At 35.8% G+C, this 23062-nt stretch overlaps 1 protein-coding gene across 1 annotated transcript; it reads right to left on the reverse strand.

Moving 5' to 3' along the window:
* Positions 1-1190: 1190 nt before the first annotated feature.
* On the reverse strand, positions 1191-20727 carry LOC121371340. Its single transcript, XM_041497153.1, has 6 exons — positions 20632-20727; positions 9722-11008; positions 7360-7601; positions 6660-6852; positions 2925-6092; positions 1191-2230 (listed from the first exon to the last, which is right to left on the reverse strand). Exons 2-6 carry the CDS (start codon positions 10661-10663, stop codon positions 2129-2131), a joined length of 4647 nt encoding a protein of 1548 aa, XP_041353087.1. The 5' UTR covers positions 10664-11008; positions 20632-20727; the 3' UTR covers positions 1191-2128.
* Between the last annotated feature and the right edge of the window lie 2335 nt (positions 20728-23062).

The following is a 23062-nucleotide window of genomic DNA, read 5'->3' on the forward strand; positions in this document are numbered from 1 at the left end:
TTATTCAATGGATATCTTGACAGTCTGGTTTTAAAAAAAAGAAGAAGAAAGAAGTAAATTCACGACTTTGTAGTAATGGCGAAGCAAAAAACAGATAACATTTGTAACAACGTCTTGTCAGATCACAGTTTTGACAGATTCACAACTTCCAAGTTATTGTGTTTCTTGAAAATAACCACATGTACGCATTGTTCAAACCGATTGAACGCAACAGTTGTTTTGACCAAAGCGAGCCGACTTACACATGGTTTTATTACTTCTAGTCATTAATTTATGTCGATTTGGTCTACCTCTTCCAAAAAAATGTGCTTCACACCCAATTGTTCGTGCCCGATTGTTATTAATCGTTCATTAATTTTGTAAATTCATTTACAACAGTTTGCCAGCTAGTTTCTACTCAATATTTTGACTGGATTGCTTCACTGATGTGTCAGTTGCTAGAACAAGCACAATAGAACATGCAGGTTTTATTAATACAATATCGATATCCATAGAAAATCGGGTCCCAATTTCCACGGTTGACAGAGAAGTGATCACGTCGTGACAAACCTTTCTGCAGATTAGTCAAATACAGTAGTTGGTAGACTTACTAAAGCCAAATGATGACCAAGGGAAAGTTTCTGTTTCATGCCAGGGAGCAGAATGTTGCTTTGTCGTAGATCGCTCACCTGAGGTGTATTGGGTTTTAGAATTAACCTCTTCGGTATACAAGTCCATTTAATTTTTTTTCACTACTACCATGGCTTTACAGATTTGTCTATCAAAGGTCGTGGTTTGTGCTAACCGGACTAGGAAAGTGCATATACACGAGTCTTTGCTTCTATTCGATAGTAGTAGTCTTGTGGTGATACCAGAATTCTATTTTAGTATAGTATCTAAACCAAATACCAACCTTACTCTGTTAGATACCATATTGCGATAGTTTAAAATGTGTCGAGGATGTCTTTTTCTAGTATACCGATAGCAAAAGTTAGCATCCAATTATTCTAAGAACAAAAACATTTCTATAGTAATCGGATCCCTCACTAAGAAACGCTTTATTCACATTAACCTTTTTCTTCGTCAAATAGAATATTTAAACTGACGATGATAAATGAATTGCATGATGATACTTCTTTAATTCTGCAGCAATCGCACACGAACATTTGTGATCACAATATACAAAACATATAGAACAAGAAAACAAAGTATAATGTCTATAACGTATTTTAATGTATTCAAAACAAAGGTAAAGAAAATAATATGGCATTTAAAATGGACGGTTGTTACAGTGTTTCAATATGACCTCACAAGAAGCTTATTAACAATATACTAAAGTTAAAGATTTGGTTTAACAAGGCATGTTACGTAAATCTGGTAAACTGTTAACATGCATATATTCGAAACATCCTTTATATCACAGATTACTATATATTCATATTCTACAACGTTCCATACATATTAAGGGATCCACGTGCATCTAATGTGACTAATTAATCATATACAAAGTTTTATCCTTTATATATTTATAATTTTCTACATATTCAGTTTACATTTTACTACATTTTGAGAAATACAAATGATTACAATATTTAAAACGAAATGACATTTACGTGATTATTAAAACTGTATACTTATATGATTTTCTGCAATTTGAGTTTATATTTCTGTAGAACTCGAGCTTCACAAATGATTTAACCCTTACCTTATGTGAGAAGAAAGTTTAATATCGTGTAATAAATTCGAGCTATCTCTGTACACTTAATTTGCAGTCATTTCTCGGTCATCGATGATTTAAAGACCATTTTGACCATGGTTTCCTTTAGCACATACACAGGTGAATAGCTTTGATGATTGATACAGAATTATAGACAATACCTGGTCCAGTAAGTTGCAGGCACAGATTTAAGCGGGGCCAGAAAGCACCAGAGACCCCAATTTGTGTTCAAATAATTAACTTTGCCTTCGAATAAGATAAGGCGCCTGAGTAGTTTATGATTATTCGGCTCACTGGTTAGTCCTTTCCGCAATATCCGTATGCCAGGACGCGTTAATCCATGTTCAGAATCAGTCGGATGCACTGTTTATCCTTCTAAATGGTATTCCAAAGAGTGAACACAACTTTGTTATTTGCCTTCATGGACCACGCTCACAATTCTGTTTCAGCAATAGTGTCTGTAAGTCTATACACCAGTTCTGCAGACGAAGGTGGGGAGTCGCTCAGCCAACAGGACTGGGCTGTTTCCAGCAACTGAAAGATAATATAGACTGACGACACACATTTATAAACTCTTTTTATTAATAACTCGAATTGTAAGAATAACAGCATAATAATAAATAAATAACTGACAACTGATTGTTAAGATACACACACGCGCGCGCGCACACACACATACATATATTTGTCATAAAAATAGGTAAGGATAAACATTTGGTCATAATGGCTATAAAACTAAATGTATCACATTGATTTACCAACATATATCAAATTTATAAGTATGTTGATCTGTGTATTAGCAATATTACTCGTATATAAGCTCTCTCTCTCTCTCTCTCTCTCTCTCTCTCTCTCTCTCTCTCTCTCTCTCTCTCTCTCTCTCTCTCTCTCTCTCTAACACCTAGACAAACGCAATTATCTTTGCCAATAGTTGCTTATTTGACACAATAGAATATATATATATATATATATATATATATATATATATATATATATATATATATAGGTCAAACACTTTTCTTTTTAAATATAAGTTTTTCCACATACAGTGTTTAATTAAATAAAGGAAGACTCTTTCTTAACATGGAAATTAATAATACTAAATGAGCTTTTTTTATGAAATATAGTCTAACAACCTTGTTAACATGTACGATGGAATAACCATAATAACATACTAATGCGTTTATAATACATTATTGGCTCTAAGGAATAGGTAGTTGACAATTACCTGATTACCGATAGTACCAAATCTCCCAGCATGTTGAAGTTTTGATTTCATCACTTCAAAGTTCACACTTCTCGCTGGCAACAATTCTTCAAAGTTTACAAATGAAATTTTAGATGACAGATGCTGACAGTACCTCACGTGCTCCACACTCATTCCCTTCAAGAGTGGAACATTCACAGTTCCTGAATTATTTGAAGGCACTTGACCTTCCGATAAAGTTCTCAGTTGTTGGATTGTCTTTTCATCCAGTCCAAAAATTGGGTCTCTCAGGTAAGGCATATGATTGTCATTGGAATTATTTTGCTGGGTGAACATTTTGTCTATAGCCATCTCGGCGTCCACGAGAGGATAATTAGAAAAAGGTTTATCATTCCTACGACTGTCTTTGTCAAAGTGTTTGTCATGTTGTCGATTTGGTAAAGACTGACCTCTATCTGTATCCAATATTGCCCTTGTTTCGTCTGCAGATGATTCACCCGTTATCTCATCAGGGAGTTCACGTATTATTTCATCTAGAACGTCTGCATTAGACTTTCTTCTTTTGGTTTGCATTCGACTGGGATGGAAGTCCATAGGCGTTTCATATTGATGGAATCTGTTGATAGACCCCTTTTGAGAATACCGTCCTTCTGACTGTGTTTTAGAACTCTCAGTATCACTGTTGATAAAAGGCATCTGTGATTCAAGACCCTGGAATAGAACCTCATCCTCTGAATCCCATTCTTCTTCCTCATCCTCTTCCTCCTCTTCAATAATCTCTGCTGTCGACTCCATCACCGAATCTCTATCTGTTTCAGAATGTTCTGACGCTGAAACTACAGAAACACGCAGAGGAACACCACGGGTTATAAGCTCTTTGTAACGTTTCATGTTTCTTTTCCACTGAATTCTCTCTTTTGAACGAGTCTTTCGCACAGGCTTAATATTTATTCCTTTTTTCGTATTGCTCTCCAACCTACCAGAGGGATATTGTTGATCAGGACCAATGATGTCACTTTCAGCTGTTCGAAAGAAGTTATCTTTGCGAGAATGTTGCGGTGTCCGTTCACACGATGAGAACGAGTTATCAGTACAGGATTGTGGATATATGGGCTGTGTGTGCATTCCTGCAGTGGGAGACACAGAATACTGACAACTGCAAGCTTCGTCAGTTGGACAGGAGCAAGTATGGTCGTCAATTTCCAACTCCTGTAATGACCCATCATCACTTTTCACAGATCCACTGTCAAAACCACTGTCAAATTTCACATCCTTTCTAGGACTCACTTGAATTTTGTGCACAGGAATGTCATATTCTGGTTCATGTTCTGTAACATACCCATCATGTTTTCCATGATCTGAGGAATAAGCTTGTGACGACAATGACGTCAGTTCTCCACTGGTCAAAGACGTGGACTGCTGTGTACGGGGGTTGTTGCGGAAATAACTACTAAAACTATCATTGCTGCTGAAACTGGAAAACTTCCCAACATTATTTCCAGCTGCTTGAACAGTCTTATCTGGAGAATTGGTTTGCTGACTAAATTCACACGATTCCTCCTTATTTTGATGGACGTTGCCACCATTCTCGTGAATGACATTAGCTGACTGTTTACGTGATGCATATTTCCTTTCTACGTCACTAGCTGACTTTCCCCGGTCTTTATCGACTGCAGTAGCAGGTCGTTGTAGCTGACGAGTTAGCACAGTTCTTGCTTTGTTTTTCTTAATACTCGTGGCTTGTGCCGTTTGAGGTCTGTGAGGGACATATGCAGTTGATGGACGAGATGCATTCATTTTGGCTGATGAGGGTACTGAAGTTTTAGGTCTCACTGGCGTACTGGCATGATCAACGTTAGGCATTCCTGACTCATAACCTTGCCTATAGGCATGGCTCTTTTGCGCAGATGCATTACTTGGCCTCATTTGACCGTTACTTGAATCAGGGATCAGTCTGTTGTAGCCAGGTCTACCTCCCTTCGCCACAATCATATCCCTAAGCATTGGTTTCATTCTTTCATCATAGCACTCAATGAGGTACTGTTTTCGTTTTGCTTCTCGAACAAGCCATAACTCTTTCAGACTTGGTCCAGATGTCTGTGTGTCGTCTGCCATGCCAGGCAAAATTTCTTCCTGTGATTTCACTAACAGTGCAGACGGCGAACAGCACCTTCTGTCATGATCGCCATAACTATTCATTGGTCTGTTAATTCCAGACGAATTGTATATTGTGCGTTGGTCTTCTGAGGCACTTTTATGCATTGACCTAGGTTCGAACATTTGTCCCCGTGGACCACTCTCGGCTGCTTCTGTAGGAGTAAACTTATGATCGTGATTTAACCCTGACGTGTTTTGAAAACCCCTGCCTGGAGCTCCCATTTTCCCATAGCTTCTTTCTATTTCCTCAGCTATTTCTTCAATTTCTTCATAGTTATGATCTCCAAGTGAAGTCCCTTTAAAAATGGATTCTTGCGGAAAGCTATATGATTTATGTACAGGTCCTGAAGCCTGTCTGTTGTAATCTGCTGGATCTAGTCTAGGTGACTGAAACGAAGTCTGAGGGTAATCCACATAATCGTGAGATGAAGGACCATCTTGCCAAGGCGTCGCACTTTCGTGACTTATAGGTGGTGACTCTGGTATTTTCTGTGGAATATCAGGAGCCCTTCTTTTCTTATGAGACATGATACTTGTTCGAGATCCCATGCCATTAGATCTGGATAACTGTACTGAACCAGGATTATTCAATTCTGAAGTTGATGAGTTTTCACGATTGTCCTTTGAGGAGACATTAGGTTTTCTAAATGCTTCATGCCCTAAGGTCTGATTTAATTCAGTTGTCTGTGGGCTCTGGCCCTTTACATTTATTAATGTCCCGAAGTAAGGAATGTCATCTACACTGTTTTCGGATGCTGATTCAAGATAACCATAATTTCTTGGAGTTTCTGTACAAAACATGTCTTGAAGATTAGCTTTGTCATGACTGTTTCCTTGCGTATGGAAATGGATGTATTCTAGCCTTTTGTCACAGACAAGACCAATGATCTCTAGTGTCACAAGGGCAAATGCTCTGATGTCTGGAAGGAAAAACTGCTTCTTGTTGCTGACGCTCGACATGACACCACTCTGAAGTGAACCACATATCTGGGCATTCTCAAAATCTCCAATAGCTGCTCTCAGAACCAGGCGCTGTGAAAAATAAACATGAAAATATCAAGCCTAATCTATAAAAGATGAATGTAGTGAACAACAAAAGGTAAAATGGAAAAAGAAAATTGTTTTTTTAAGATTGATCATGATTAATATTTTTCGTTTACATAATAATTTAAAAGCAGATTTTGAACATAATTTCATGTGGTATAATATATCTAATAATAAAATAACACAGATGGAAATGCTTTTAGAAACAGTGTATATACTATCGATATTGGTCCTCACAATATGTTAATAACTTAAAAGTTGTTTCTTAATTAGACCCATTAAATAGTGTACATCATGAAATATTTATAGTTTCATTATTAAACAGATGCTGAATTAAAACGATTTCGATCATATGCACAGATTCTATCAAATGTTTTAGGTATAGTGTGTGTGTGTGTTTAGTTTTTTTAATGCAATGATTATTTGGTCAGTGACCCTGTGTATGACAAAATGTTAAACTGATACTATTTTTCAACCTTTACTCCTGGCAATAGGATTGGAAATTGTTGCCCTCGATCCAATCTGCCAATTCTTTAGAAATGATAAAGCTATTACCTCAAGTGAACCTTTGAGATACACGGTAGCAGACGAGAGGTTCTGGTGAAGGATGTTCTGTTCATGCAGACACGACAGCCCCTCGGCAATGTCGTGAATAATGGTTTTCTGACACGGCTCGGGGAGGGGAATGTCTAGATGAGCCAGGAAATCCCCCAGAGTGCCACTGCTCGTCCATTCCATGCATATGAGTCTGGGAAAATTAATTATAATATTTAATATAATATCAGAGGTGGAAAATGTAATTTTAATATATTAATATGGTATCAGACAAACAAGAGTTATTCGATATTAAGATGAGCCACCAGTGGAAAAGCTTCACTGTGTAACACAATCAAGTTTAAACGATATCAGATCTCCTTAAACGTGAACAAATACTGGTACATATTATTATTATTATTATTATTATTATTTGTTTTTAAATGGTAACCGTTTTTAAAGCAGACTCTCAAACTCTCTTATGATACACGACGTCCTGCTATAAAATTGACTAATAAAAGGAGAATTATTAACAAGTTTTAAACCATACTGGAAATCTCCCCCCCCCCCCCACACACACACACACTAATTTTATTATTTAGGAAGTACGTTTGTTACAAAACTGCTCCCTATTATCTCAGTCAGCAAAATAGTGGATTGTCTCCTGGATGGTTGCTGGTTCAAGTCCTTTGACCGGAGTGTAAGTTAGTTGCATACAAACCTGGAATCGCTGGTGACGATTTCTCCTGTAATCAGCATCATGGTGTCATAGTAGGGGTTGTTGTTGTTTGTCCACAGACACTGCAAGAGGCTGGCGTTCTGAATCTTCCTCATCATCCCCAGGATGACGATCTCTTGGGCCCACGACTTCAAGTTATCCAAGGAGTAGACTTTCAACAAGCCGTGCTTCAACATACCCTTCCCAACAGACCACGTAGCCTTCATGCGTAGTTTTCCTGGCCCCTGTAAACAGTATAGATGATTTATTACCCACTGCAAATGTACTTGACATCACCAGTCTGCAGCAGTTTAATTGTAATAGTACATACAACACTATACGGGTATTTGGAGCAGACACCAGCGGAAAGGAAGAAGGAAATGTTTTATTTAACGACGCACTCAACACATTTTATTTTACGTTATATGGCGTCGGACATACGGTTAAGGACCACACAGATATTGAGGGAGGAAACCCGCTGTCACCACTTCATGGGTTACTCTTTTCGATTAGCAATAAGGGTTTTACATGCACCATCCAACAGAGAGGATAGCACATACCACGGCCTTTGATGTACCAGTCGTGGTGCACTGGCTGGATCGAGAAATAGCCCAATGCGCCCACCGACGGGGATCGATCCCAAACCGACCGCGCATCAAGCGAGCGCTTTACCACTGGGCTACACCTCGCCCCAGACACCAGCGGGTCTGATCTATGCTTAGCCATTTGAGTTATATTCTGGCATTTTTCATGAAATTGTTAGTAACCTAGTGCATATTCAAATACATATGCTTAAAGTGTCAGAATTCATATAGCATTTAACCATAACGTTCTGATATCTCAACAAGGCATTTCATAACCGATACTATACTAAGTTAGTGATAATTGTATATAGTCGAAATTAAAATAATGAAGCCACAACAGAAATCGAAATCAAAAGCATACTCGCACTTTGAAATACCGGTATCACTCCCACCTCACGATAAATAATATATCAGTACTTGATATTGTGAATATTAGACTTTATTTCATAATCATGTATGACAAAGGTGTCGAAAAATGTAGACCTATATGGATCTAAAATAGAAATCGAATTGTGTTTTATGTTAAATACATCATCTTTGTTATAAAATCCAAATAACCGTTTGAAACACTAACACCCTCCCCCCAAAAGAAGAAGAAAACCAAACGAGAGAAAAACGGAGAAAAACAAAACTAGAACAGTATTTGCATTGCCTGATATGTTGCTTCTTAGTTTCATGTTATTAGAAACCTTGAAACACCCTATTTTTCAGTAAGCTTTGCATGCGACTATTCGTGCGAATGGCGACAATCGTGACATCAGATAGCACTTACACCGTTTTGAATCACGTGTTCAATATATCAAATTTCGAGCGAAGCAAAGAAATATTACTATTATCTTCTAATCTCAAGCATATTGAAAGAAGGACAACTAAGTTTAACTTACATGTATAAGATATACAATATGTTAAATGATTTGGTCATCAATGTAGGCAATAACTGTTTACTGGTTAAGCACAGACAGTAAGGGTATTCTAGTTATCGTGCATTTAAAAATGTGTAATTAAAGTTTATATGGCGATTTAGCTACTTACGTAATTCAATATCTTCACAACACTGGTGCAATTATACACAAATCCAACCAGTTGTTTGGTGATAACAGGATTCATGACAGCAATGAATGACACGGATTTTACAGCATTCAACCCACAAAATCTATATACAATTAAACCATAACCAACACATTTGTCTGTATATAGTCCAGATGTCATGTTTGACATCAATCTGTTATTGTAGGCACGCCAACCAGTCAAAGGAATAACCATCAGTAATCAGAACCGTACGAATAAGGACAGTATCTAAAACATCGAAAACCCATTTTCTTCCCAAGTTAATAACTGTGACTGTTTTGCTTCATTCTGGTGTCTCATACTATGGTAGATTAGCGTAGATACTCACATGTGCATTATGCTTCACTAACTAATATGAAGTGATTAATGACTGCATAGTGTTTATGGATTTTAGATGCCTGCTAGACATGTTTTTATATATTCTGACAAACGATAATGTGATTCTTTAAGCCTGACGTTGCGCCACATTTAAATGAAACTCATTCTCAATAACATTTGTCACCAAACACGACAAACATTATTTTAAATATAATTGTAAATAATGTATAAAAGATCGACCAACCGGTTTTAGTAATTCTCAAGCAACTTTTGCCTCGGTGTAAACTATAAAATTACAATAATCAAAATATACAGTACGCACCATCACAGTGAAATTCATCTTTCAACAAAATGCTAAGATATTTTATAAGCACCATTTCTGTTTAATTACTCACCTCTATTTTTAAAAGTTCCAACTTTTTCAGTTTCTGGTGAGGTTCCTTTGCTTGCTGTTTGGTCTTGCAGCACAGGGTACTCCACAAAATCGTCTGAATATTGCTGAATATCGCGTGCAGCGTGATCAGAACGCTGAAGGCAATGATAATAATCCACTGAGGCACGACGCGTTTTGCTGAATTCGTGTACAAGACTATCGTGACCATGAAGAGAACCACGATCCATATCATTTGCTCCAGCAGGAGGAACTTCTGGAAAGTCTTACCCTGACCCAGCATCATCAGTTGCCAGATGTTAGGCGAGGACGCGTGTATCCGACCCTTGGCGCTCTTCCACAGTCGTAGAGCACACACCAGAGATAGGACCATGGACGATATGACCATCATCCAGAACAGGACCACAATGACGGCTCCGTATCCAGCCCCAGATGTGTTGGCGTTTTGTAGTGGAAAACAAGCTATGGGGAACGGGGTCTGGTGCTCGAAATATGTCATTGGGAGTAACGGGATGAATGATAAAAAAATAAATATTATCTTCTGGGGGATAATCAGTGTAGGGATGGGCCATTTCCGGTAACTGGAGTATCCAGACAGCCTCTCTGGATTCTGGATGAACATGAGAATGATCGCAGACAGGAAATAAGTGAACAGGGTGTCGAGCACTCCGAACAGGATAAAGAAACCAGCACTATGGCAGAAATTGTTGATTCCGTTGTTGACGTAGGTAAGAAGGAGAGCCAATCCCAGACCGAGAAACAAGTGTGAGATATCCAGCAGGGCTATGATGTATTTCCAAGTATCAGGAAGTGCGAATTTTAGTAAAAGTTTTGCTGCTATAGAAATCATGTTGGCCAGCGTTCCGATCGCCGTGAGGGTAATCATTACTGAAACCAGGGCGCCCGTCGATTCTCCAAGAAACGGATCCGTTGTGTTAGACGCCATTGTTGTGTTATATAGAATGTGTCATATAATATGTGTCATATAGAATGCGTCATGTAAAACATGTTATAACTATCAGCAGGGGTACATTCCAAAGGATCCGTTTTTTAAAATCCCCAAAGATTAAATGTGTTATCAAGTCATCTTGAAGATTCACAAATATCAAATGTACATTTTGCATTTTGTTTTACTTTGTGGAAAAATTAACACTTCACCGTAGCTCATCATGATTTGTTTTGTCAAATCATTTCTCCAATATTGTTTATCAGAACTGCTTTGTTCGTCCAACTCATTTGTAGTGCCTTATGGTTTAAGTCTCACTACTTCCAGTATCTCTGATGAATCTTTCTAAAACATAAAAAAGAAATACATTATTATATAGAACTTACTGTTCCAGACAATTTTAAAATATAAAAAATACCATATTTGTAGTGTGTAGTGGTGTATTCATTCTTGCGTCAAACAGAACTATTGGAACTTACTGTTCCAGACAACTTTAAAATATAAAAACTTCCATATTTGTAGTGTGTAGTGGTGTATTCATTCTTGCGTCAAACAGAACTATTGGGATTTACTGTTCCAGACAATTTTAAAATATAAAAACCACATTATTTGTAGTGTGTAGTGGTGTATTCATTCTTGCGTCAAACAGAACTATTGGGACTTACTGTTCCAGACAACTTTAAAATATAAAAACGACCATATTTGTAGTGTGTAGTGGTGTATTTTTTCTTGCGTCAAACAGAACTATTGGGACTTACTGTTCCAGACAACTTTAAAATATAAAAACTACCATATTTGTAGTGTGTAGTGGTATATTCATTCTTGCGTCAAACAGAACTATTGGGACTTACTGTTCCAGACAACTTTAAAATATAAAAACTACCATATTAGTAGTGTGTAGTGGTGTATTCATTCTTGCGTCAAACAGAACTATTGGGACTTACTGTTCGAGACAATTTTAAAATATAAAAACTACCATATTTGTAGTGTGTAGTGGTGTATTCTTGCGTCAAACAGAACTATTATGACAGACGACACGTACTTCAGAAGAGAATAATTACAACAGGCAGAGAATAGTGTTTGATATCGCATGTCTGGTCACACACACACAGCCTTGCTATCTGAGATTACTACTGACAGGGGATCATGTTTTGTTACAGGTGTAATCTCCAGATTTGGGAATTATGTAATAGAGCGCAAGGCAATATGTTGAAGACACGTGCAGGTGCATACCCGGATAACACAATATTTAGTCTGTCGAGAATACTAGTTTCAGCATTGCATTTCTACGATAACATAGTGTTTCCACTAACACTGAATATTTAGTAGAAGACATTTAATCAAAATGTTTTCAAACTAGATGAAGTAGAAAATACTCTAGTATAACGCTTTAACTCCCAGAAATAAACTATAAGAACTTAATAAGACATAATAATAAATGGCACTTGGTATAAGCTATAATAATAAATGGCACTTGGTATAACAACCACCTGCATTCAAACGGCAAATTAAGAGATGTGATTTATCAGCTTTTTATATAATTTGTTTTCACACGAAATAAATTGGATTTAATCTGAAATGCTGAAAAATTAACTTTATTTTGGTATGATTTAGAATTTTCAGGTTTTAAAATGTCATATCATCCTTTATTTTTAATTTTGTATCACATCCCTGCACGTCATAATTATATCTATTTTATACACAGTTTATGTTTTGTAAATCCCTTTACAGGCCCATGTGTTTGTATTTGACTGTGCTGATAATATAAACAGCGGCCAACAGAGAGACACATGCAATAACAATGTAGCGTTCCTTAATGTGAAAACTCCAGAGCTACACAAATAGCGCAGTACAGATATGGACGTTATAGATTATTTGTGAATGAAAGTAAATCAAGCAAAATGTTTATTGTGGGTAACACACAAGCGAGGTCCAACACCAGCACAGACAGGTACACCGACAAACAGCCGCAATAATAAACACACAAAGAACAAGAATATGTTGAAAACAACCCTGCCCTACCTGTCAAATAAAGACACAAAGAATTAGATTATGTTGAAAATCAACTAAAAACGAATTTACCAAACATAAGTGACTGTTAAAAATGAACCAGAAGACGAATTTGCCCTGCCTGTCAACGAGTTCATACCGTATCATATAGTTACAAAGAAAAATGTCATTAAGTTGTAAAACATTTTTTGCTGAATTATAATTATTAAAGCAATAACACACTTCACATGATCTCTTATAACTACATAAGGAGTTATTTTCCCAGGTTACCAAGGTTTGGGTTAGAACTATTATTTTAGCTCAGATCATATTAAAAACAGTTTACATGGGTACTATTTAATAGTTTGCAACCTTTTTAAACGTAGCAAGGAATTCTTAAGATTCCAAACTATTGCTTAGTTACTGTATGGTGTTTGTATTTAATTCATATCCTATCTATGCTGATTGAATTAAATATATAAAGCATGCTTGTTGTTACTAATATATAACAAGTATGACCTTTATTGTACTTAAAACCCCCAGCCAAACAACAACAAAAATAAATAAATAATAATTTAAAAAACCCAATACCTGGTACGTCAAGTTTGAATCTTGTTATAATAATGCACACTTAATAACGAAACCATTGGTGTAATTCAATTTTTATCTCTGTACAAGGCAGAGTGCGGGGATATTTTAAAAATATAACAACTACAAACTCAATACAAACATGTTTACCCATTCACTTCTGAGAACATTCCAAACTATAATAAGAATACTTTGTATTCATCTTCAGCGAAGGATTAAATAGGAAAAAATCTCATTTTGAAATAAAATATGTATAATCCAAAGTTAAAGTTATATTATCAACAACACGCACCGTATTGATCGCGGCTTTCCTGTTGGTTTGGGCCTTGTAACGTACACTTCACTGAACACTTTGTCCGCCAGTCCGCGCTGCCTGATCATTATGGGTTTGCTCATACAAAAGACCAACATGATACGCAGGTAAAGAATTCCATTTGAAGAAGGGCCGGGTGGGATATTGGAAACCGTCCAAAGGAAACACCGTTCTGCCGGGTAGGAACCAATATATATCTAATAACAGTCCGGCTTCGCGGCCATCTCGTTAAGTTCTTAATTGTCAAACGTGCTTTATCACAGGGCGATTTTAAAGAACGATTTACCATGTCAGGTTCTTAATTATCAAAGGTGCTTTATCACAGGGCGATTTTAAAGAACGATTTACCATGTCAGACTCTTAGTAAAGACCGAGTTTAAAGTACCATTCTTAACGTCATTGGCTGGTTGTACCAACGTTAGTTAGCTTAACCAGTGGTTAACACGCACATAATGTGGAAACTTGACTTAGAACAAACAAATATATCGAAACATAATCAAATGTAAAGTTTATCAAAGGGTGACTTTAAAGAACACGTTATCCAAACATGTAAACAGTAAACAGAATGTACATCCTGCAATACACATCATAAGTCGATCAAAACAATCATGTGACACGAATGACTGAATGGACAAGGACTGAAATGAGAAAGTGGACTGCAAAAGATGTCACCAGAACGAGTAGAGAATAAATGATGAATCCAACAAAACAAAACAAATAACAGTACACTAATTGCGACAAAATGACCACAGCAAAAACAATGTGCCGTGGAAAATAGTCTCTATGGTATTTTCCACAGCAGGTTTGCAGTGAATGTGTAAGATAGGATTTTAATGTTTCAGTAACATAATGAATGAATGAATAAATAAATAATTAATTAATAGAAAATGTAGAAAATTGAAAGTTCCACGGTGCAATAAATGCCGCCGAAAATTGAAAACCCCGCAATCTCCACGGTATTGCTGTTGACGTGATTGTTTGCCAAGGTTAAATATATTATGGGGTTTTTTCTTCAAAAAAAGAACAAACACATGACCCTTCAATCAGCAGATTAAGACCTTTCATATTATTAACTACCGTTCAGACTTCACATAAACATTTTAATGTTATTAAGTGACCGAAGTATTACATTCCATAGTTCTGTAAGAGAATATATTGAACACGTGGACTGAGTTTACTTTTATGACCTCATGTCTATTAAATGATCACGTTTTATAGTTATAGTAAATAATGGCTGTCCGATTTTAGACGATTTCTGCTGCTGAGAAAGTAATACCAGATTAGTGTTTTGTGGAATTAATCCAGAAACGTCAATATAAACATTAGTGTATAACGTAAGAACATTTCGCAACGTAACGCAACACGACGAATGACAGGAGTGTAGATCACACAAAAACACGTGACAAACCGAAAAGATATTGCGACTATGAACTATTGAAAACTGTTGTAGGGTTACGAGAGCTCTAACTTGATTGTTTACTACCACGGGAATAAATCTTCGACAGGAGATTATTTGAAATATTAACCTCCATACTCTACCCACCAGTACAACCCCCAACAAAAATCGCGCCTTTACACAAGGTTAATCTAAAAGGTGTATGCTTATATGAATCTACAGTTATTTTTGCAAGGTTGGTTTTGATGTAATTTTATTTTATTCATGGCCGAAGTAAAGTTCCTTAATAAAGATTTGGATTTTGTGTGTGATTTACATTTATTCTGTTTTATTTTATTTTACAAATATTTTATTTTATTATGTAGGTAATGAAGATTAAAACAGTCTGATTGCTTGTAAAATCGGTACAGCTGTATAGTTGATCTATCTGGAAGAGCACTGTCACGGGGATTCTATAATTCCCGTAACTGAATAAAACACGATTATCAAAATATCTCTCCTAACTGTATATCTATTAGATCTCTCTGTAACAGGCTGTTAAACCCTAGTATGGCTCGTCTCTAGGTATGATCAGAGATACGATCTTATATAAAGTATATGTAATATAGCACGTTTAGTTCACTAGAAACACAACAAAACACAATACACTTTGGAATCTGTATTAACCTACGCTGACAAATGTACAGCCGTAGTAGTTAATTAATAACAACAATAATAACAACCCAGAACTGATCACTTAATTAGTTAATCTCTAGGTGTCTAGTTACACAATATGCGAATCACTTCACCGTGACACAACACCCACACGTGTGATAATTGAGAACCGCTTCCAGGAGAAGTTAATGAATAAGGGAATTACAACACCATTCCTAACTGGTTAATTTTTAATTAACCCTTACTACTCGTTCAGTAACGTATGATAATTTAGAGACGCTTCTTGGGGAACTTAATTAATAAAGGAATTACAGCTCTATTCCTAACGGGTTAATTTTTAATTAACCCTAACTACTCATTCAGTAACCTTGTAACACAGAATTAATACTGGTACCTATCACAATAAAGACAATAACCTACAGTTTACCTAGGTCTTCTAGGATGACTGGCTAAGCTTTATATTACCAAATACTCGTATAAAATATAGAACAGTAAGACTACGATTTACTTCGTCAGATGACCGAAGACACTGTCTAAAGAATATTGGTATAATACAGTATTAAAATATTTAAAGTCACATCAATCACATCAAGGTTATACACAGAGCAGAAATAATATTTACCAAGTCCTAACGGACTACGTTCCCGGGAAGCTTCCTTTTTCGTTCTCCTCATAACTCTAAAAAACTAGCTATTTATTATAAAATCAGAAATTCGCCTGGGGGTACAAGGCGGTACCTCCCCCTATCATCTGATATTTCCACCGCGACCAAGCGGTATTATTTCTCTCTGATCGTCAGACTTACTGACGCCATCGTCGCCAAATCACGGTTGTAAAAACCGCACTCGCAGAGGTATTACGTAACTACTCGCCACATGGCCTCCGCACCTGGCTAAGGGTGTGTATTAGGCGTACCGATCGAGGACCGTCGCGCAGAAGTATTACGTAACAAGTGCACACGACCCTCTAAAACAATTAATATCGCCACAGGCGAAAAGAAATTAAGAGCATGTACCGTCACAAGCACTGAGAGTTTGTTTTGTTTAACGACACCACTAGAGCACATTGATTTGTTAATCATCGGCTATTGCATGTCAAACATATAGTAATTTTGACATAGAGAGGAAACCAGCTACATTTTTTTTCATTAATAGCAAGGGAATCTTGTATATGCACCATCAGCATTTAGAGATGCAATTTTAAGCCCTGTTAGCTTGTCTTGGACAGAACTCTCTGGCAAAGTCAGATGTTGTGCCCACGACCGGCGTGATTGAACAATTTTCTGATGAAAGCACGCCAACAATTTCCCATACCAATACCCTGCCCTTAACTATTAAGCACTAACAACCACTAACAGACTATCCTGAACACCTCTCACAAACAGATGACGTGTATGTGTCCAGGCGAGCGTGTTTGAACCTTAATTGGACGAAAGCAAGCGAATAAATTGTAATTGCAATTATATGAACGTGAGTGGAGCAAATCCAAGCTGATAAAGACTTGACGTCGAGTCAGGATGGGAGAAGCGGCTATTTATTTATTTGTTTCTCATCTCGTTGACATGTTATTTAATGACGCTCTCGACACGTTTTTATTTACGGTTATATGGCCGAGAATTACGTGCTGTTGGGTGTTAAACACAGTAACTGCCAGTTACTGTCAACAGTAAAGAGAAACTCTAGATATGAAGGGATTTATTTCCTATCACAGGGACGTAACTGTCGAAGGTGGGCAAGAGGCAATTAACCTACACTCTAGATAAGTTAAAAAGTGTCATTTTAGTTTGAAAACGTTATTTTTGTCCAACCGGAGAAGACCATCTATTACAATACCATTATTATTATTTTTTAGTGCTAACCCCCTCCCAACCCCGACTTATTATAAGTCAGGCAGCATCTACATTACTTGACACATTGCAAATGATTTGATAACTACAAACAATGATTTAAAGTACAGGGAAACAAACTCGTTACCACCACATAGAACAACAGTTTTTTGTTTTAATTCATGTTTATATTTACTTAACATACAAGCACGCTGTACTGGGCACACATCTACGCTATTTAGGCTAATAGTTAGATGTCAGTGAAAGAGAATTACATATAGTTGTCGCTCATCACCCTGATGAGCATTTAACCTCACCCTGCATTGAAACTGATATTGGGATGTGAAACCCCGTACCTACCAGTCTTAAGGAAAACAAAAATTAAAGTTTGTTTTGTTTAACGAAACCACTAAAGCACATTGATTTATTAATCACCTGATATTAGATGTATAACATTTGATTGTTTTAACTCGTAGTCTTAGAGGAAACCTGCTACATATTTTATTAGCAGCAAGGAATTTTTTAATGCACTTTTCTACAGACAGGATAGCACATACCATGGCCTTTGACATACCAGTCGTATTGCACTGGTTGAGACGAGCAAAAACTAAGCAACACAAAACCAACAAAAAAACAAAACAAAAATCAATCAAAGAATAGATCCACTAAGATGTTTTGATCCTACGACGCTAGCACCTCAGGCGAACCCTCTACCGACTGAGCTAGATCCCCTCCACATGTCTTAAGGTAGTACTAAACCAAATAACATCAGGCTGGGTCAAAGTTCGAGGGAAATCTAACTTTTGATAGAGCAGTTAATACCACAAGTCCTGCTATTAGTGATAAATGTGAAAGTGTTTGTTGTGATACAATGTTGTTTCATCTGGCCAGTAAATTCCTGTAATTTAATTTGAACTAGTGTCAATGTACCAACTACCATTATGTTTAAAACGTGCGGTCCTACTAAAATAGTATGACAATTGTTATGCGGAACTAGGGTCAGGCATAGACGCTACCCATTATCTCTGAAATGAGCAGCTGACTCTCGTTAAATTATATAGATAGATTAATTAGCCATCACTCGACCATGCAAGTTCACAATGACATTGACCTTTATAATAACCAATGTACATGGCTCTAAATGGAATTTGAATCAAAATGAGCAGCTTATCTCCAAATTTGTTTCCTTCTGATTTACTTTAAGGGTCAGAGAGTGGTAGTATTTATATTCATGGTGTATATTTCGATTGGTACGCTGCATGTAAGCGTTTTAGCCAGATATGTTACTATTGTCGTCTATGGGATTTGATTTGGTGGTATACACCTTTAACTCGAGTGTCTATTAGCACCAAGAGCTTATTTATGCGTACTGACACAAAGATAGGACAGTGCATACCGTATAGCGATTAAAAATCACGTAAAATCAATGTGATTAATTTTAAATACTTAAAAAACGTATTGACTGTTTAATATTTATGCCTATGGGTTATTTACCCAAGGAAGACTCTACAAGTATTATAAGTATTTTAGTGTGTTTAGTATGGCATAATTTGCATAAAGTTAATATCGGTTTAATCGCTTGAAAACTAGACAAGTCCAAACGTTTCAGAAATCTAATATCACTGTAAAATGTGCACTTCTGTGGACCACACTTGTGCACCTTGCCTTCTGATGTATTATCTATAATAATAGCTGTGTGTATTTTAAAATGCTTGATGGAAATTCGAGCTGCTACCATTACAAGTTTGGAAAATCAACTCGCCAACAACAAAAGAAGCGAACCGAAAGGAAAGGAATGTTAATTTACCCACACTCCAGTCAGGGTGTATTAAGGGTCTAACATATGACAATATTGAGACCTGTTCTAAAGAATGAGAGAAGAAACTCGTCGTTGTCATATAGACTACTTCTTTTTTGTAGAGAGGGATAGGCCTTTGATGTAACGATCGTGAATTAACAGGTCCAATGAGGGGGCCGATCCTGCGATATACCGCTCTTCAAATGGAAGCTATACCCTAGGTTCCGTTCCAAAGAACACATGGACGAAAAGACGTGTTGACTGATTTTGTTTTCAAATAAAATAGTGACAGTCCAAATATAGATCAAAATACCTTTTTTATCATTATCCTTTTGTAAATGATAAAACTCTTTTTGCAAGGCTAAATGTTGTTGAAATATTAATTATTTAGAAGCATTGAGAGAAATTAATATGCCATGATACTAGTAGGCCTATTTAGATAGACGATTTGAATCAACGAATATACCTTTTAAAATATGTCTATCTTTACAAAGGGCTTGAAGGTTTTGCTTGATATTTTTTATGTACTTGACTGATAAACAATGCAATTTATGAATGTATACGTGTGTTTTGGTTTTGAAGTATTAATAATTTAGAAGTATTGAGAAAAAGTAATATGCCATCATACTAGTAGGCCTATATAAATAGACGATTGACTCAACGAATAAATAATTATATGTACATAAATACCTTTTTAAAATATGTCTAGTCTATCTTTATAAAGGGCTACAAATGTATGAACTAATGAATGAATTATGTAATCAATAAACCTATTTAAAAACATGTAAACTGAATTTTGTATCAAAATGTATAAAATGGTTTTAATGATATATAGTGGAGTATTTATGAACGCTGCTTCAAGTATTTAAAATTGTCCGCGAAATTTAATAGTAATAACTTGTCTACATATTAAAATTTATAAAAAGTAACGTAACTTTGGCCTAATATAAAAACATTTTATAAATACATCTATTTAAACACTATTAACATTTGCTATTTGCTTATGAGATCACACGGGTATTTAATAAGAGACTAGTAAACCGTTAACAAACAGACCGGGTAGACCCGCGCACTGTATAATGTACACATGTCACACATACCAACTGACATGTAAACTCAACCGAATCCACGCAGACGATTTCACCGAAACACTGATCTCAAAGTTAAACACACGTATACATTCATAAATTACATTGTTTATCAGTCAAGCACATACATATATATCAGCAAAACTTTCGAGTACTTTGTAAAGACAGATATATTTTAAAATATTTTATGAATAAATATTTATTTAGATAGATAGGAAACTATGAAAGCTTCCATAAAAGACACAGATAAAAGAAGCGAACGAAAACTAAAAACGAATGGACTATGTGGTAAAAAAAGTTGACACAAATTTACCTACCTAAAATACGTTTAGCCATTTTAAGTACCTCCATAACGGTACACTGTGTACCAGCACACGAAAGAACGCTCGGCGTACCTGTGTGTCTTAAGTGGCCACCCACCTGCAACTGCCGTTACTTGTCGTCTGCTTTGAGTTGACGTCTGCCGCTAGCTTGTCAGATAAACAGGGGTCAAAAAACAGACCGCGCCGAAATAGATTGTGATCTATTGATTATTGATCCGTGTGGTTTGCCGGTGTGTGTCGCATAGTACACATCGCGAGTTTCGAATCCTTCAGTAAACCTACCACACTTTGCGAGTTTTACTCATATGGATAAAAGTAGAGCCATAGTTGTTCATTCGCAGAGAAAATTAAAATTATACTTTGACAAAAATATTTATCTATACCAACATGCAAAGTCAGTCAATAAATTTATTCAAGTTAGGCTGATAAAAACCGTACTCTTATCTTCAATACGAAACAATGTAATAAAAGTGTTTTTATTATTTTCACAATTTGCAGTTGTGTCTACCCAATGTTTGAAGTACAGTTCTTTCTTTTTTTTCGCTTGCATTCTTTCAGAAAATAGAACACAATATTTAATGGCCTCATTCCACTGGAATCATTACCTGCAGTGAGCAGAAAGTGGAGTATAATTAAACAGAATTATGCATTCACTTCAGAAAAACATGGAAAGTCTTTCAGCTAATGTTGGATTGCTCATAAAAGTCACTGGCATGAATGAATGAACGATTCAGTGATTAAATGACTGGAGGAGTGTTTAACGACACCCCAGCACAATCAAGCCTATCGACTTCTGGCTGTCGTTGCAGTGATATGTGATGAAAGAAACCGCAGCTGCGTGTAAACAGACACACCGTGTTAACTGGATTTAATGTCTCAGCGATATAAAACTACGTAATCACTTTGTATTATGGTTACAGACACACAAACGGAATGCTATAGAACAAATCATTAAATCGATAGAAAATCAAATTATAATCGATTGATTTTATTGATTTTTTTGTACAGTATTCTATAAAACGAAAGTAACCTGACATCATATATTGAATTCATATAAACTGACATATGTTCTAAAATCGTGTTTGATTATAATAATTTCAACTGGCATTGTTGACTTTACCTGGACGTTTAGACTGATTGTAATTGCTACATTTATTATTAAACCATTTACATTATTTTTAATAGATAAGATTAATTACTGCAATATGCTTATTTGGTATAAATGGTTAATTTATAAACAATAAAAGTTCTTTAATAACATAATAAGTATATTAAGATAGATTGGAAATTACAAATCAAACAGAAAATAAAGAGATATTTGTTAATGATTCCTTATTGAATTGTGATTCACATTAATGGCTGGAGTACCTCAAGGCTCTACACTAGAATTAAAAATGTTATATTAATGTCATCATTAAGCTTCACGGAGTCTCCAATGTCAGTGACATTCATAATAAGTATTTTGGAATAACAATCATAAAAAGTAATCACAGTAAAATATCACAAAAACTTCATAAATGGTTATATGTGTAGATGGTATTAATTAAAAAAATAATGCACAGCAAGCATTTAATCTGTATTTTGGCAGAACACCCATTAACAATATTAGCAAACGCAAAGCTTTTAGGTTCAACGTGCACGGACAAAGAGGAATGGACAAATCACAATGGAAACGTGTGTAAAGCGGCTCCCACCGTGATGTCAGTACTTAGGAAATACAAATACTCACTAGATTGACGCATAGTGTGTTGAATACGAATGACCTTACTGGTCTAACACTAGAACATGCATTCAGTCTAAAAGACAAAACCGTTACCCGTAATTAAAAGTAATCTTCATAAAACGTTTAGTCTATCTTAAAATGCCAGAAAAGTTCTGTGTTCCATATATATAATATATATATATATATATATATATACGTTCATTTTTATATTTTTATATTTTTATCTATTGATAGTCTCTCATAGTTCCTGTACGGAATGGCTTATGAACTTTTATACTATATTTTAAATTGCATTTTATTATTGTGTACATAAGGTGAGACTTTAATCAAATATCTGGCCGTCTGTCTGTCTATTTTTAAAAATTTATTTACCTAGTAAAGGCAAGCATAAGCTAATAAAATATGACCTAACTGGTAAAAACAATACTTAAATAAAAATGTTTAGTGCATATATTTTCCAATCACGCCGTCGTGTGAGCTAAATAGGCAATTCAAAACACCTTAAATCTTGTAGACCTATAACAATTGTAAGCTATTTTGGCAAAACGTTTCACATCAATTTTAAAGAAAAAAATAACTAATTTTCTCGAATCAACAGAAACATATGAAGAAAATCAAGCTGGTTTGATAATATATTATAATAAAAATGACCGTATTTTCACCTTATATGCATTATATGAAATGTTTGTTTTTGTTTTTTAT

The sequence above is a fragment of the Gigantopelta aegis genome, chromosome 4 (genome assembly GCF_016097555.1).
Source record: "Gigantopelta aegis isolate Gae_Host chromosome 4, Gae_host_genome, whole genome shotgun sequence".
Taxonomy (NCBI): domain Eukaryota; kingdom Metazoa; phylum Mollusca; class Gastropoda; order Neomphalida; family Peltospiridae; genus Gigantopelta; species Gigantopelta aegis.

What these genes read in the sequence shown, in the direction of transcription:
- LOC121371340 (XM_041497153.1), bottom strand. Translation starts at nt 10,663, where the DNA reads ATGGCGTCTAACACAACGGATCCGTTTCTTGGAGAATCGACGGGCGCC. An exon ending in ATCTCAAAGGTTCACTTGAG is followed by an intron (nt 6,093 to 6,659) that starts GTAATAGCTTTA and finishes TATTTTTCACAG; the next exon opens with CGCCTGGTTCTGAGAGCAGC. An exon ending in TTGGTACTATCGGTAATCAG is followed by an intron (nt 2,231 to 2,924) that starts GTAATTGTCAAC and finishes ATTATCTTTCAG; the next exon opens with TTGCTGGAAACAGCCCAGTC.